Source organism: Hippopotamus amphibius, chromosome 6 (genome assembly GCF_030028045.1).
Source record: "Hippopotamus amphibius kiboko isolate mHipAmp2 chromosome 6, mHipAmp2.hap2, whole genome shotgun sequence".
Classification (NCBI taxonomy): Eukaryota; Metazoa; Chordata; class Mammalia; order Artiodactyla; family Hippopotamidae; genus Hippopotamus; species Hippopotamus amphibius.
In genome coordinates, this window is record NC_080191.1 from 110,354,517 (window position 1) to 110,368,860 (window position 14,344).

The 14,344-nt window shown below is 47.8% G+C and overlaps 1 protein-coding gene across 1 annotated transcript; it reads left to right on the forward strand.

Moving 5' to 3' along the window:
* The first annotated feature begins 8,828 nt into the window (after positions 1-8,828).
* LOC130855709 (small integral membrane protein 10-like protein 2A) lies at positions 8,829-10,924 on the forward strand. Its single transcript, XM_057739646.1, has one exon. The coding sequence runs from the start codon at positions 8,929-8,931 to the stop codon at positions 9,163-9,165; it is 237 nt and encodes a 78-aa protein (XP_057595629.1). The 5' UTR covers positions 8,829-8,928; the 3' UTR covers positions 9,166-10,924.
* The last annotated feature ends 3,420 nt before the right edge of the window (positions 10,925-14,344 follow it).

Sequence of the window (14,344 nt, forward strand, 5' to 3'; positions counted from 1 at the left end):
ATGGAATAGTACTCAGCCATAAAAAAGAATGAAATAACGCCATTTGCAGCATCATGGCTGGACATAGAGATGATCATACTAAGTGAAGTAAGTCAGACAGAGAAAGACAAATATCATATGATATCACTTATGTGTGGAATCTAAAACAACACAAATGAGCATATCTATGAAATAGAAACAAACTCACAGACATAGAGAACAAACCTGTGGTTGCCAAGTGGGAGGGGCGTGGGGAGGGATGGAGTAGGGATGGAGTTAGCAGATATAAACTGATATATATAAGATGGATAAACAACAAAGTCCTACTGTGTAGCAGAGAGAAGTATATTCAATATTGTATGATAAACCATAATGGAAAAGAATGTTTAAAAAAGGATGTATATATATGTATAACTGAATCACTGCTGTACAGCAGAAATTAACACGATATTGTAAATCAACTACACTTCCAAAAACATATTGATAAGAAAAAACAAGTTCTGCAGATTAGTTGCACAACAATGTGAGAGTACTTAATACTACTGAACTATACACTTAAAAATGGGTAATTTTATGATATGTGTATTTTATCACAATTAATAGAAACAAAGCAAAGCCCAAGAGCTTCTGATCTTTCTTTGTCATCTTGTGCATGTTTGTAACACTGCAAGAGGGCACCACCATCAGGCATCGCAGCAGAAGCACGATGTCCAGAGAAGAAGAGGAGAGACCTTCCTCTTGTTTATTAGGGGGACCATTTCTTGGGAGGCCCCGCAGACTTCACCTCTCAGCTGCCACTGGCCAGCTTGGGTCTCATGTGTCAAGGGAGCCTGGAAAGCATCTTTCACCCTCTGTAGAGAGCAGAAGGCTCTTCCAGAAAGAACAAGGAGTTGGAGAACGGCCGTCGGGTAGGGAACGAACAATATTGTTTTCTGCACAGAATCCCGTTAGGGAGGAAGGGTCCGCCTTTGTGAACTCATCACTGACAGCCACAGTCATTGGTGCCCAGAGCAGCATCCTTGTTGATGCAGAAACAATGCTTTTGGCTTACCTCTAATATATTCAGGCCTGGGGCAAAAATACAAATGAAGGCCACCAGCCTGTCCCTGTCCTTTTCCCACTCCTGCCTTTGTCCCATAGCAAGAGGAGCTATTTTTTCAGGAATTTTGTGGGATTCCATTGATATCTTGAAACTGGCCCCTGTGGGAGTGTTCATACTGTGGAAATCAGTACAGATTAGGGCTCCTTTCACCCCAAGTGCCAACCCACTGCTCAGCCTCTCACAAACCCCAGCTCCTAGGTCCAAGCTCTGTGCATCTCCCTTCCCCATCCGTGGGGCCCAGAGCTTTGGATACTGGCAGTGTGGTTTAGCTGCGACAGCCAAGGAAAGAGGATCGTGCAGGCCCTGGAAGCCCAGGGTCATTTGGGTAGGGGGTTCAGCTCTGGAGCTGATCTAGAAGTGGGGGATGGGTTCTGGGCATACTTGGCCAAGGAGAGTGGAACAGCCAGAGGAGGGCTAAGCTTGGGATTTCTAAAGTGTGACTCAGGAGCAGGGGCCAGTAAATAGTCTGGGTTGTAGGGAGGGCAAGAGAGGGGAATCCTTTTGTCCCCTTCCTCCAGTCTTCAGCCTCTGGCTGGATGAGAGAGAACACCTCTCCCCCATTTACCCTCCTGAAAACCTTCTCAAGGCAGGTATAATAGGAAAGGACAAATCTGACTCCACATTAGCTCTGCTTTTACTTTAACCTTTGTATTCTGTTGCTTTTGCTTTGAGTTAAGAATGTTGCCTAGGGGCTTCCCTGGCTGTCCAGTGGTTAGGGCTCCATGCTTCCACTGCAGGGGGCACGGATTCCACCTCTGGTCCGGGAACTAAACTCACACATGCCAGACAGTGCAGGCAAAAAAAAAACCAATCCAAAAAAAAAAAAAAAAAAAGAAAAGAAAAAAGAATATTGCCTAGAGCCTGAAATATACAGGAAAGCGAATTCTCAAGGCTCTGACTTTGTTATATCACTTTTCCATTCATATAGAGATAAAGTGTTACAGAACATAGTGACCTGACCTACCTGCATAGCTGCAAGAACAAAGGATTCTGACACCAAGAAGTTTGCAACAACTAACCACACCCCTCCCCCACCTGGCCTTAGAGCTACCATATGACCCAGCAACTCCACTACTGGACATATACCCTGAGAAAACCATAATCCAAAAAGATACATATACCACAATGTTCATTGCAGCATTATTTACAATAGCCAGGACATGGAAGCAACCTAAATGCCCATCAACAGATGAATGGATAAAGAAGATGTGGCACACATATACAATGGAATATTACTCAGCCATAAAAAGGAATGAAACTGAGTTATTTGTAGCGAGGTGGATGGACCTAGTCTGTTACACAGAGTGAAGTAAGTCAGAAAGAGAAAAACAAATACCGTATGCTAACTCATATATAGAGAAATAAAAAAAATGGTATTGATGAAGAAAATGGTATAGAGGAAGAAGAAAGATGCAGAGGTAGACAACAGACTTGAGGACATGGGGTGGGGGGGAAGGAGAAGCTGGAACAAAGTGAAAGAGTAGTCTTGACATTTATACACTACCAAATGTAAAATAGAGAGCTAGTGGGAAGCAACTGTCTAACACAGGGAGATCAACCCCATGACTGCTGATGACCTAGAGGGGTGGGATGGGGAAGGTGGGAGGGATGCTCGGGAGGGAGGCTCAAGAGGGAGGGGACACGGGGATATATGTATAAATACAGCTGATTTGCTTTGTTGTGCGGTGGAAAGTGGCACAACAGTGTAAAGCTATTATACTTCAATAAAGAATTGAAAATAAAAGCTTTGCTGAAACCCTTTGGGGAGTCTGGGGTTTTTGGGGCACGAGCTACGTGTCTCCTTGCATTGCTCTGCAATAAACCTTTCCCTGCTCCAGACTCTGAGTTTGTTTGGCTTCACTGTATGTCGGGCTCAAGAACTTGGGTTTGGTAGCACAGAGCAGAGAGGATTGAACTCCGTTCCGCATCTACCCTCCTGATGACCTTCTCAGTGCAGGGAGGGTTGCTGGGCTTATTGATCAGAACTCAGAACCCATTCATGGCTGTGTTTCAGTAGCAGATAGGGTTACTGTGTCCTAAGGTTTGGGATTGCTGCAGTTTTGTGACTGTGTCCTCCAGTGCAGTGAGCACACCTGCACAGCTCACTTCCTGTTACTGCCCCTGGGTGTGAAGCTCAGGTTTGAAAACTTCCCATTTTATACTCAGTGGGGAGGGAGCAAGGGGCCTCCTATCTTGATTCTGCCTGATCAGATAACAGCCTTTATCTAGAATTTGTACTCCTAACACAGTGGTTCTTCAGGAGCAATGCTCAAACCAGCAGCAACTGAGAACATGTCAGAAATGCAGGTTCTAGGGTTACGTGGTCCAGTTAGGACTCTGCGTTCTTACTGCCGAGGGCCCGGGTTTGCTCCCTGGTTGGGGAACTAAAATCCCGCAAGGTGCACTGTGCAGGGGGCGGGGTGGGGGGAGGCAGGTTCTAGAAACCCAGACCTCCTGGACCAGAAACTCTGTAGCTGGGGCTTACTGGTCTGTTTTAATAAATCCTCCTGGCGACTTGGATGCAGCACCACTACTCTAGAATAGACCTCAGTAGGGCTGCTGTAACCAAGTACCACAGCCTGGGTGGTGAACAACAGAAACTTTTTTCTCACAGTTCTGGAGGCTGCAAGTCTAAGATCAAAGTGTCAGCCGGGCTGGCTCCTTTTGAGGGCTGTGTAAGGAAGGTTCTGTCCAGGCCTCGCCCATGGGCTTCTAGATGGCTGTCTTCTGCCTGTGTTTTCACAACACCCTCCCTCTGTACTTGTCTGCGGTCCAAAATTTCTTCTTCATATAAATATACCCGTCAGAGTGGATGAGGGTCTACCCTAATGACCTTGTTTTAATTTGATTACCTCTTTAAGGAATGTATCTTCAAATATGGTTACATTCTGAGGTACTGGGGGTTAGGACAACATATGGATTTTGGGGGGACACGGTTCAGCCCACAACACTTGGGGAAACTTGTCATATAATTTTTGTATCTGTTTCCCACCCTCCATTCCCCAGTTGTGATCTGATAGAGGTTAGAGACTGGGCCTTCCCTGTTCTTATAGCTCTAGTGTCTTTTTTTTTTGGCACACGGGCTTCGTTGCTCCGTGGCACGTGGGATCTTCCTGGAGCTGGGATCGAACCCGTGACCTCTGCATTGGCAGGCAGATTCTTAACCACTGCGCCACCTAGGAAGCCCCTCTAGTGTCTTACAAAATGTCCCAATCGTCTTTCAATAAAGGTTGTTTAAATTGATTGACTCTTGGTGGAGCAACTTTTTGATGTTTTATTGAGGTTACAATCTTAAAAACCTCTCTCTGGTGTGCAGAGCACACATGTGGAAGCTTAGTAGGGTCTTAGGCCTTTTCTCAAGCAAATGTGGTGTAGCACACTTATTGGCTGAGGTCCTGCCGCTTCCTGGTGACACAGATTTCTGAATCACCTAATCCCGCTCGCTTCTTTTGTGCAGTGTGTGTGTACAGTGGGGGCATTCTTCTGGGGCCATAGCAGAGGCTTAACATCTAAACTCTCTCAGAAACTTGTTTGTTTGTTTTCTTCTTTTCCGTCTGAGAGCTTTTGAAAGAAAAAAAAAAAAAAAAAGGCCTGCTTCATTCATACACAGCAAAGGATTCTAGGTGTTTGTATTTTGCAGCACTCAAAGCCAGACTGTAATACACAGATAATTGTCACTGAGAGGTAGCACACTTTATTTGCTGGGGATTTTCTATTGTTGCTTTTCAATTTAGTTGACAGTAGAATTACAGGTTGCCATGGCAACCTATCCACGGCCCAAACTGCCTGGGCCTTAAAGACACAGACACCACATTTGGTTTTATTCTGTAGAGCTGACATTGTTAGAAAACAGAGTAGAGCAAAGTGAATGCGGAATTAGGGCAGACATCCTGCTCTTTCCTTCCTTTCCCTTTTGTGGTTTCTATGTTTACCAAACCCCTGAATAGCCCAGTGTTAGACATTGTATAATTTGGTCTCTGGAGTTCTTTCAAGAAAACAGCCAGGTTGTTGTCTCCCTGGCAGTTTTGTTACTTCTGTTGGTAACCATCTGTGGGAGTTAGGAAGCTTTGGGGGTGATTGGCATGGATGTACTAAACTTCCGCTCCCATCCAAGGCTGGACACATGAGAAACTCTGTCACTTCTGTGACCACACTTCTTTCATTCAGGTGGGACATGAAAGAAGGGTCCAGAGAAACTGAAGATGAGATGTTTCCAACTAAGGGGAAGCCAGAAAGGCCTGGTGGATCTGGGGACCCATTCTTAGTTATGCCAAGAAATTGAATTAGCCGGCTAAGCTTGAGAAAATGCTGAAACTTCTTGTAACTGCTCTAAAGGGATTTTCTCACTCTTCTGAGCTTTGCCTACAGCCACTTATGCATTAGGTTACAAAGCTCATTATAAGAGGTCCTGAGAGACAAGGGAAGCTGATTCATCTGATAAGCTAATTCCAGAGCATAGCCTCCAGGAGGGAAGGATGAGGCGTGAAAGAATAAAACAAGATCCATCTCTGAAACCTACCCTTCGCTGCAGAAATTGTCATTGCCTGAAGTTTGCTGGCTATGAAAGTTCAGATTTTACTGGGATCTATTTATTTTCAGTCTTGTGTAATTTCTTTTCAGGCTTTAGACCATTGTTCAGTGCTGACTTTTACGGCTGCTTTCAGGGAGGAGGGGATTTTTGGTGCAAAAAGTGCTTTATTTCACTGGGAAAGTGGGATCCTCTAAGGGAGGCTTGGGGGTGATTTTGACTTTACCCTGTGACTTCTTTGAGAAAGCAGGGTAATCTCAGACCTTCTCAGCTGACCCCCGTTCATGAAATGCATGATGACAATAACAGGAATGTGAGCTGGGGAAGGATCTTCAGACCGTCTGTTGCAACGATGCTCAGGGTTTTCTCTCGCCAGGACACGTGTAACGGGGGTTTTAGTCTGCGTCCTCCAGAAGCCGAGGATAGGAAGTTGGGTGCTGGGAAGGGATGCCAGGAAGCAGAAGTGACCAGGAAGAGCAGGAGAGGGACCGGAGGGAAGCCCAAACAGGGTACGCTCAGGAGCTGGCGGCCGCCCCGTCGTGTTCGGGACCACCGGAATGTGCCTCGGAACTCTCCCCGCAAGGGATAAGGAAGTCGGGTATTTACCCACCAACTCTGTCTCTTCTTGGTTGAGGGTTGCCCCTTAGGACTGAGCTCCTTCTCACACCCCAGAGAAAGCCCTCAGGCTGCGAAACAGAGCAGCCTGAGCCCCTGAAGTTGGCTTATGCTCAGCAACCCCAGGAACTGCCCTCTGCAGCTGGAGGTGGACCCAGACGTGGTAGCAGCAGTGTCGGCTTCAGGGGATAACGTTCAGCTACACAACAGATTTCCGTGGGACTATCCAGAGTTCTTGGGGTGCTTTTACTTTATTTTTTTTAATTTTTATTTATTTATTTACTTTTGGCCACTGTGTGGCATGCAGGATTTTAGTTCTCTAACCAGGGATCAAACCTGTGCCCCCTGCAATGGAAGCGTGGAGTCCTAACCACTGGACACCAGGGAAGTCCTGGGGTGGTTTTAAAGTCTCATCTGCAAATTCTTGACACACCTCCCATTGAAAGGTGGGGATCTATGGATTCTTTCCCTAGAATCCAGGCAGGCTGTGACTGCTTTCACCAACAGAAAAGGAGAAAAGTGGTCTTGTTGCTGAAACTTGGCCTCTGTTCATTGGTGCTGAATAGAAACACGGAGACAGTTTTGGGTGAAATAGAAAAGAATAGCTTTTTTGCTTTGCCAGGCAAAGGGGGCCACAGGGCTCTAATGCCCTCAAGACTGTGTGTCCCACCCTGGAGGGGGTGGTGAGGAGTCTCACAGTGTTCAAGGAGCAGGGCGTGGTCAACGTATGGACATTCTTCTGATTGGCTGGTGGTGAGGTAATCGGGAGTCAGCACCATCAATCTTCTGGTTCCAACCGGCCTGGGGTCTGTGTGCTTGTGGGCAGCGCACAGTTAACGTCTCCCACCTGGTGGCGGTTTCAGTATCTGGAAAACAGCTCAAAGGACATGGCTCAGAATATTATCTATAGCCCTTGAGGAAGAACTAAAGGTCCTTGACTTTGTTTAATGACTAAAGTACTATTATTTTGTCTTGCTTGACTGTTTTCCTTTCTTTCTGCATTTTCTCACTTCTCTGATTAAATTTATTCTTTGACTAAAGTTTTTCTACAGACAAAAGGCAGGCGGAGGACATGGGTGGGGGTCTATTCTGGGAAGGACTCCTAGGATCCTGCTCCGTTGCAATCTGTCACTTCCAAGGATAGGTCATCAAAAGCCATGCCACTTCCACCTTGGCTGCTGGGATGCCTGCATTTGGAGCTTTGATCTATGTAAGTAGTCCAGCTATACCCTGGGACTGCCATGGTAGAGGGGCCGTGGGGAAGCTGAACAGCCCCCGCTGAGCTCCCTGCCGTTGGCTGCTGGCAGCTGCCGGTCATGTGAGTGAACCATCGTGGACGTATAGCCCCGTTGAACCTGCAGATACCTGCAGTCTCAGCCAGCATCTGACTGCAGCCTCTTGCATGACCCCCAGTGGGACCATCCATCCCAGTCAAGCTCTGCCTGAATTCCTGACTTACAGAATCTTGGAACAAAGTAAAATGATTGTCCCCCAAAACTTCTCAGGGTGTTCTCTAACTTAAAACACTACAGCAAGAGTGTAAAATGAGGTGTGTATAGAGTGTGCGTACATGTGTGTTTATTTATGTATACCTGCCTCATCCCCAAACAGAAGTTAGCTTGTTCCTTTATCCTCTATATTTCCTGTAAACTGGAAGTTAGGTCTCAAGATTTGATGCCAAGTTAAAGATTTATGTCTATAATACACCACAGGTGATGTTGCAGCTTCATATAGCATCACAGCTAATTACTTAGTCCATGATTCTGAAGTCAATCTTCTGTTTGGGCCGAACTCTGCTGGGAAGATCTGGTCTTGGCTGAGCTTGGTTGATCTTGGCTAGGTTCTCTCACGTATCTCTGGTCAGCTGGTGGTTTGGATGGGTTTCCTGGCTTAAAATGGACTCAGCTTGGGGGCTTGGGTAACTGTGATCCATGTGATGCTAGTTTGGGCTCACTCATCTGGCTGCCAGGGTTCCAAGAGCGAGAGTGAAAGCACATGAGGCCTCAGGTTCTGAACTAGTACAATATCACTCTGTCAAAGAAAGTCTCAGGACCAGCCCAGAGTGGAGAAAAAGAATCTACTTTCTGACGCAAGGAGCGATTGTGTCACCTTGCTAGAGTGTGGTTACAAGGAAGGGAAGAGTGTGTGGCCAGTTTTTCAGTCTACTACGCTGGGTTTGTAATTTTGATCAGTGCATGTTTTTCTCAACTTGCATATGGGCACCAGTAGGAAAATGTCCAAGGCTCCTGTTGAGAATATAAGTTCCTGAGAAAGCAGGTATATCAATGTGTCAAAGTAACAGAGAAGCCCTGAAAATGAGGGTTTTGAGTTCAGTTGAGATGGCAAGTCAGCAGTTGGTGAGAAGCTTTTTCAAAAACCATTATGGCAAAAACTTGCTGTGGCATGCGCCTTGGTGAGATCATAAACGAACAGAGCATTTGCCTTGTGAGACGATACACCTTCAGTATCTCAGCTATAGAACTGGGACATCTAGGGCTGAGGCGGGGCCTTGGCTGGGGCTGGGGCTGGGGCTGCCGCTGCAGCTGGAGCCCAGCCTGGGAGGGGAGACCGAGGGCGGGGCGCGGCGCGGCGCGGCGCGGCGGGCGAGGGCCAGAGGGCTGCTGGTAGGCGGCTCAAGGCCTCGCGTCCACCTGCCCGCCCGCTCCCGCTGCAGTCTGTCCCGGGTCTGCGCCGGCCCTGGCCCATGGCGGCGTCAGCGGCCCTGTCTGCAGCGGTGGCGGCGGCGGCCCTGTCGGGCCTGGCGGTGAGGCTGTCGCGCTCGGCCGCGGCCCGCGGCTCGTACGGCGCCTTCTGCAAGGGGCTCACGCGCACGCTGATCACCTTCTACGACCTGGCCTGGCGGCTGCGCATGAACTTCCCCTACTTCTACATCGTGGCCTCGGTGATGCTCAACGTCCGCCTGCAGGTGCAGATCGAGTGAGCATCCGCGGCAACCTCAGCCCGGCCGCGACGGCAGAGGCACCAGCATGAAGGACCGCGGGGCCCAGGGCCGCCGGCACTCCGCGGGGGAAGGAAGAGGGGCGGCCCGCGCCCCCAGGCCCTAGATCTCCGCGGAGGACCGAGCCCCGTGCCCCCGCTCCTGCCACCCTTGACGCGGCCAGAGATTAACTGCACAGAAACTCGTGAAACGGGCCCTTTCCATCGAACTCGAGAAAATTATTTGCCTGCGGCTGACCTGTTGCCTCACCTTGGCCGAAGCGGGGAGCAGAAGGAAGAAATTCTGCAGCAGGTACCTGAAGGACTGGCCCTGACCAAAGAGGCTGGCCCCCTGCCCAGGATCGCATGGGAGAGGCTCCTCTGGATGGGCCGGCATTGGTCCTGGAGGGCCTGGCTGCGCTGCTGACTGGCGCACCCGGAGCGGTGCAGAGGGGAGCCGGGAGAGACCCTGGCCCTCACCCCCCACCCGGTCCCACATCTGCTCGGGCACTGATTGCTTGTGGTCCACGACGTACTCAGAGTTCCTGGGCCGGAGAACCACAGCAGCCTGGCTGCGCCCCGCCCCGGGACCGAGCGGCCGAGCCTCACCACGTGCCCCGCTCAGCCGCCCAGCTGGAGCCGGGGTCCTGTGGCCGCACAGGCTGCTGTCCACCCCAGCATGAGATCCGGTGACGATCCCAGGGCCTGAGGCTGCACCGAGGCCACCACGTGCCCCTCGCAGATGCCACAGACGGGGCCTGAAGGCTTCCTTCCTTGCGCCAAGTCGCCCAGGAGCCCCTGGTCCTGGTGGCCCCTCCTCCACCCCGACTGTGTCTACCCAGGACCACTTCTGGGAGGCTGCCAGCCTGCGGACTGCATCCGTGGAGCTCTGGGGACAGCCTCTGAGAGACTGACGTGGGGCTGATGGGAGGAGAGCAGAGAGGACGAGGGGCCTCCTTGGAGCTGATGGGCAGATGTGCCCCTTTCAAGCCCAGGTCTCCCCCTCTGGGTGACTCGATCCCCAGCTCCAGCCTCTTCCTGGGCCAGGCAGGGAGGAGGAGGGCCCGGGAATGGCACGAGGGAGGCTCTTCACTGACCGTGTGTGTGCGTGTGTGACTGTGCATGTGTGTGCGTGTGTGTGTGAATGTTCCCACATGCACACGAGTGGCTGTGCATTGTAGCGGGCGTGCAGCTGTTGAGCAGGGTGAGCTGCTCAGGGTGCCCTGTCCTCCCTGGGCTCGGGGCTCACCCGGAGCTGCCTGGGGCCGCTTCCCAGCAGGGAGAAAGTGTGTTGGAGCCTCAGGGTCCCCGGGCTCAGAGACCCCCCTCTCTCCTGCAGAGAATCTCATCCCCTCCCCATGAGAGGGGCACAGCAGTGGCTCTGGCTGGGGCTGTCTGCGCCCAGAGGGATTGGCCATGGGAGGGGCCGGGGACATGTCCTCAGCATGTGTTCCTGCCCTTGCTGTTCTTACCATTTTGGCCTTGAGTAGTCCGCTGCTTCTGCTTTCCTACCTCTTCCTCGTCTCCCCACTGGGCCCTTGCTGCTTGACGGGCTCTCAATGCACTTTATTTATCTGCAGTCTGTTTCTCAGGCAGCGGCGCTTGGACACCGACGTGAATAAGACGACGTTCACGTTTCTGTGTGTGATGAACTCTGCAGCAGTCAGCACAGTCTGGGCAGAGACATGTTCTTGTTTCTGGTGTTGTCAAAAATTGTTGTCCGTCTAAGTTAAGAAAAAAGTCCTTTGCGTTCAATAAAATGGAAACTGGAAAAAAAAAAAAAGAATTGGGACATCTAGTTAGTTCACTTGAAAATGTAACTGCCAGGAAATAAAACCTGTAGAGTATAGAATCTACTATGGACAATTACAACACAGGACAGTGCTAGTAGGATCACTGTATAACAAAATACCACAGACTAGTTTGAACAACAGAAATTTATTTTTTGCAGTCTGGAGGCTGGGCGGTCTGAGATCAAGGTGCCTACATGTTTGGGTTCTGGTGAGGTTCCTCTTCCTGGCTTGCAGACACTGGTTTTTATTTATTGGGAAGTGAGCAGTATTTTGAATATTTAGGGGGATGTGGTAGCACATTTCAAATATTTAAAGGGCTTACATGTGGAAAAATAAGTAAACCTTAGAAGCGGAATGGAAAATTACAGATAAAAGCTATGAAAACTATATTAAGCTGAGTTCAATTTATTACAAGAAAGATCTTTGGAATCATCTGGGCTCCCTGTCATATAAGGTCACACATTCCATATCGTTAGCTGGTTCAGAGAAGGGCCCCACCCCACTTGGCCATTCTATTCTATGTGGGGCATTTTGCTGAGTATTTAGTAGTTGGTGGTAAAAAAATATATAGTTTTATCATACTGTGGTGTGATTTTATTGGAGATCATGTGACTTCTGAAGGCTAGTCAGAGGAGGGACTATATCAAGAATATTACACTTGTCATTTCTGAAGAATCTGTACCCAGGATGAGAACATGGCCACCCCAAATCCAGTATTTCATCCTCTGCTGAACCAGACTGGATGACCTGCGAATTCCCATTTACCCAGCAGGGGGTGCTCTAGCACCAAGGATGGCATAGAAAGTATCTAGCAAAACAAGGACTTTTTGGTTAATGTTTGTTTTTCAGGCAAAAAAGGGAAGCTGTTAGGAAAAATAAACAGTTTATCAGGCATTGCGACAAAGACACTTGAGGGGAAAGACAAGCTGTCACTTCAAGCACAGGAAGAAAAATTCCAGCATTTGTAGAGGCATCACATGCTGTGTGAGTGCCTTGTAAGGAAAAAAAAAATCACGAAATGAAGAAGAAAAGAAAGACAGCAGAGATAAAAGAGGAAAATAAGAAAGCAGAAAACAATGGAAGTCATCTGCAAGCAAGGATGTATGAGTACAGCTTTGGGAGGCGGCTGTGGAGGAAGATTCTACAATTGAAAAAATGAAAACTACTGAAATATAATTGAGAATCATTCTAAGTATTGAGATGTACCATTTACTTCAGATGCCAAATTTCCTGCGTAATTGGTTTCAGCTGCCCAGCCCACATCCAGTTTTTGTTTGGCAGCCTTCAATATTTTGAGGTCTTCGGCACATAAACTTTTACACCTAACGACAAGTGCCTGATTTCTGGATTAAAGTTGCTTCACTGGTTTCCAAATTTTCAAGGTAGGAAAACAAAACAGCTGAATTAGGAACTAAGTTTTAGTTAAAAGGATTGGGGCAAGAATAGCTAAATTAAAAGAAAAGAGTATTCACTGAAAATAGCTGGGATTTTGAAGTGGCATTTGTGCTAACCTCTTAGGGAAGATGCTCCCAATTTAGTCACTTCCTCCACTGGGCCATTAAAATGACTTTTCTCAAGGAGAACTTCTTACATTCATCTTTTTTGTATCAAATCAGTAGTTTAGTGAATCTCTTTTTATAAGGCTTTTCATGCAGCATTTCACTTGGTTTATTCTTTCCTGTAGAGAGAGTCAATCAGCAGAATACATTAAAGTAATCTGAAAACAGCCCATAAAAGACAAAAGGTTGAACAACTGTTAGATTGGTTACTAGGATCTAAACACAGTCTATGCAATATTTTAATTCAATTAATGCAAAGGTAAAACTATTGTACACGTGGTTCTGAAAACATAATGTCCATCAGACTCACTCACTCCTGAAAATACAGATTGCTGGGCTCATTCCCAGAGTTTCTGATTCGGGAGCTGTGGGGTGGGGTCAGAAAATGTGCATTCCTAGCAAATTCCAGGTGATGCTGATGCTTCTGGTCCAGGGACCTCACTTTGAGAACCACTGACATATACATTTGCTGAAAAACCTCCTCTATGATTTAGCTATGACCTTGCTATTCACCCTCCTACCGATGATCTAAGATCTACCAGAGGTGGAGGAGGACAGAGTGTGCAGGTATTTATTGAACACCTACTGTGTGCCAGGCTGTATTCTGTGTGCGTCACTTTCTTCAATTTCTCACTTAATCTTCCCTATGATTTTCTCTTCCCACTCAATACGTGTAGAACCTGAGTTTTCAAGAGCTGGGGAACTTTCCAAAGGCAAGGCTGGTAGGTGACTGAACAGGATTTGGGACTGCAAAGGCTACCCACCACAAGAGGACTTCAAAACACTCTTGACACAGCTTGATTTATCGAATTTTTGCAGATTTCAGTTCAAACCGACCTTACATGAATGACCACAAGCAAACTCCTTAATTTCTGGATGTAAGTGTCTCCATTTCTAAAGAGATCAGCATCCGTCTCTGGGGCTAGTACAAGAATTAAGTGAAACAATGTATGTGAGAGTGCTTGTGTGGTGCCTGGAACACAGGAGGTGCTCCTTAAAGCTTAAATCCCTTTTCTTTCCTTAGAAATGCATGTATGTAATCCAAGTTCATCTTAGACATAAGTGAGATGCTATCACGAGAATAGAGACACTCAGAGTCCTAGGGAACTTGGTACCTTAGTGGTGGGAAGGAAGGCAGCTGTTCTGTTTGTCAGTCGACAAGACCTACACGAGCCTTCGATATCTTTTTAATGGAGTTGCCTACTCTATGTGCCTCATGTCACCCAGGCCCTCTGATCATAGTGGATTTCTGTCCCGAACAATCTATTCTCTCCAGCGCAACTAAAAGGAACTGGACACTCTCCAGGCGAGCTGTCCAGAAGCACTGCGTATTCCAGCTACTCTCTTGGCTTGGAATTCCACCTCCTTCCTACACACCTTCACTTGGTAATTCCATTATTTCTGTTATTTCTGAGTCTGGGTTTTTTTTTTTTTTTTTGACTAATCTTTCTCTTGGATGTGCGTCACATTTTCCTGCTTCTTTGCACGTCTAGTAATTTTTTAGATGTTGACCTTATAAACGATATTTTGTTGTGTGTCTGGACTTTGTTGTCCTAAGCAGAATGTTGACATTTGTTTTGGTAGGCAGTAAACTTACTTTGCAGTTCAGCTTGATTGTTTCTAGGCTTGTTTTTATGCTTTGTCAGGTCTGGTCTACTCTCCTGCGAAGGCATGACAATTTTGGGATCTCTCTGAGTGCCCTTGTATTCAATGAGTTCTCTCCACTCTGGATGGGGGAACTGGAGAAACATCTCCCAGACCTAAACTGGCTCTGGGAATTGTTCAACTTTTAGCTACCTGGCAGTTATCCTGTCTTTGGTTTTATGGACCT

Excerpts from the sequence above, each read along its gene's own strand:
- LOC130855709 (XM_057739646.1), top strand. The coding sequence starts at position 8,929 with ATGGCGGCGTCAGCGGCCCTGTCTGCAGCGGTGGCGGCGGCGGCCCTG.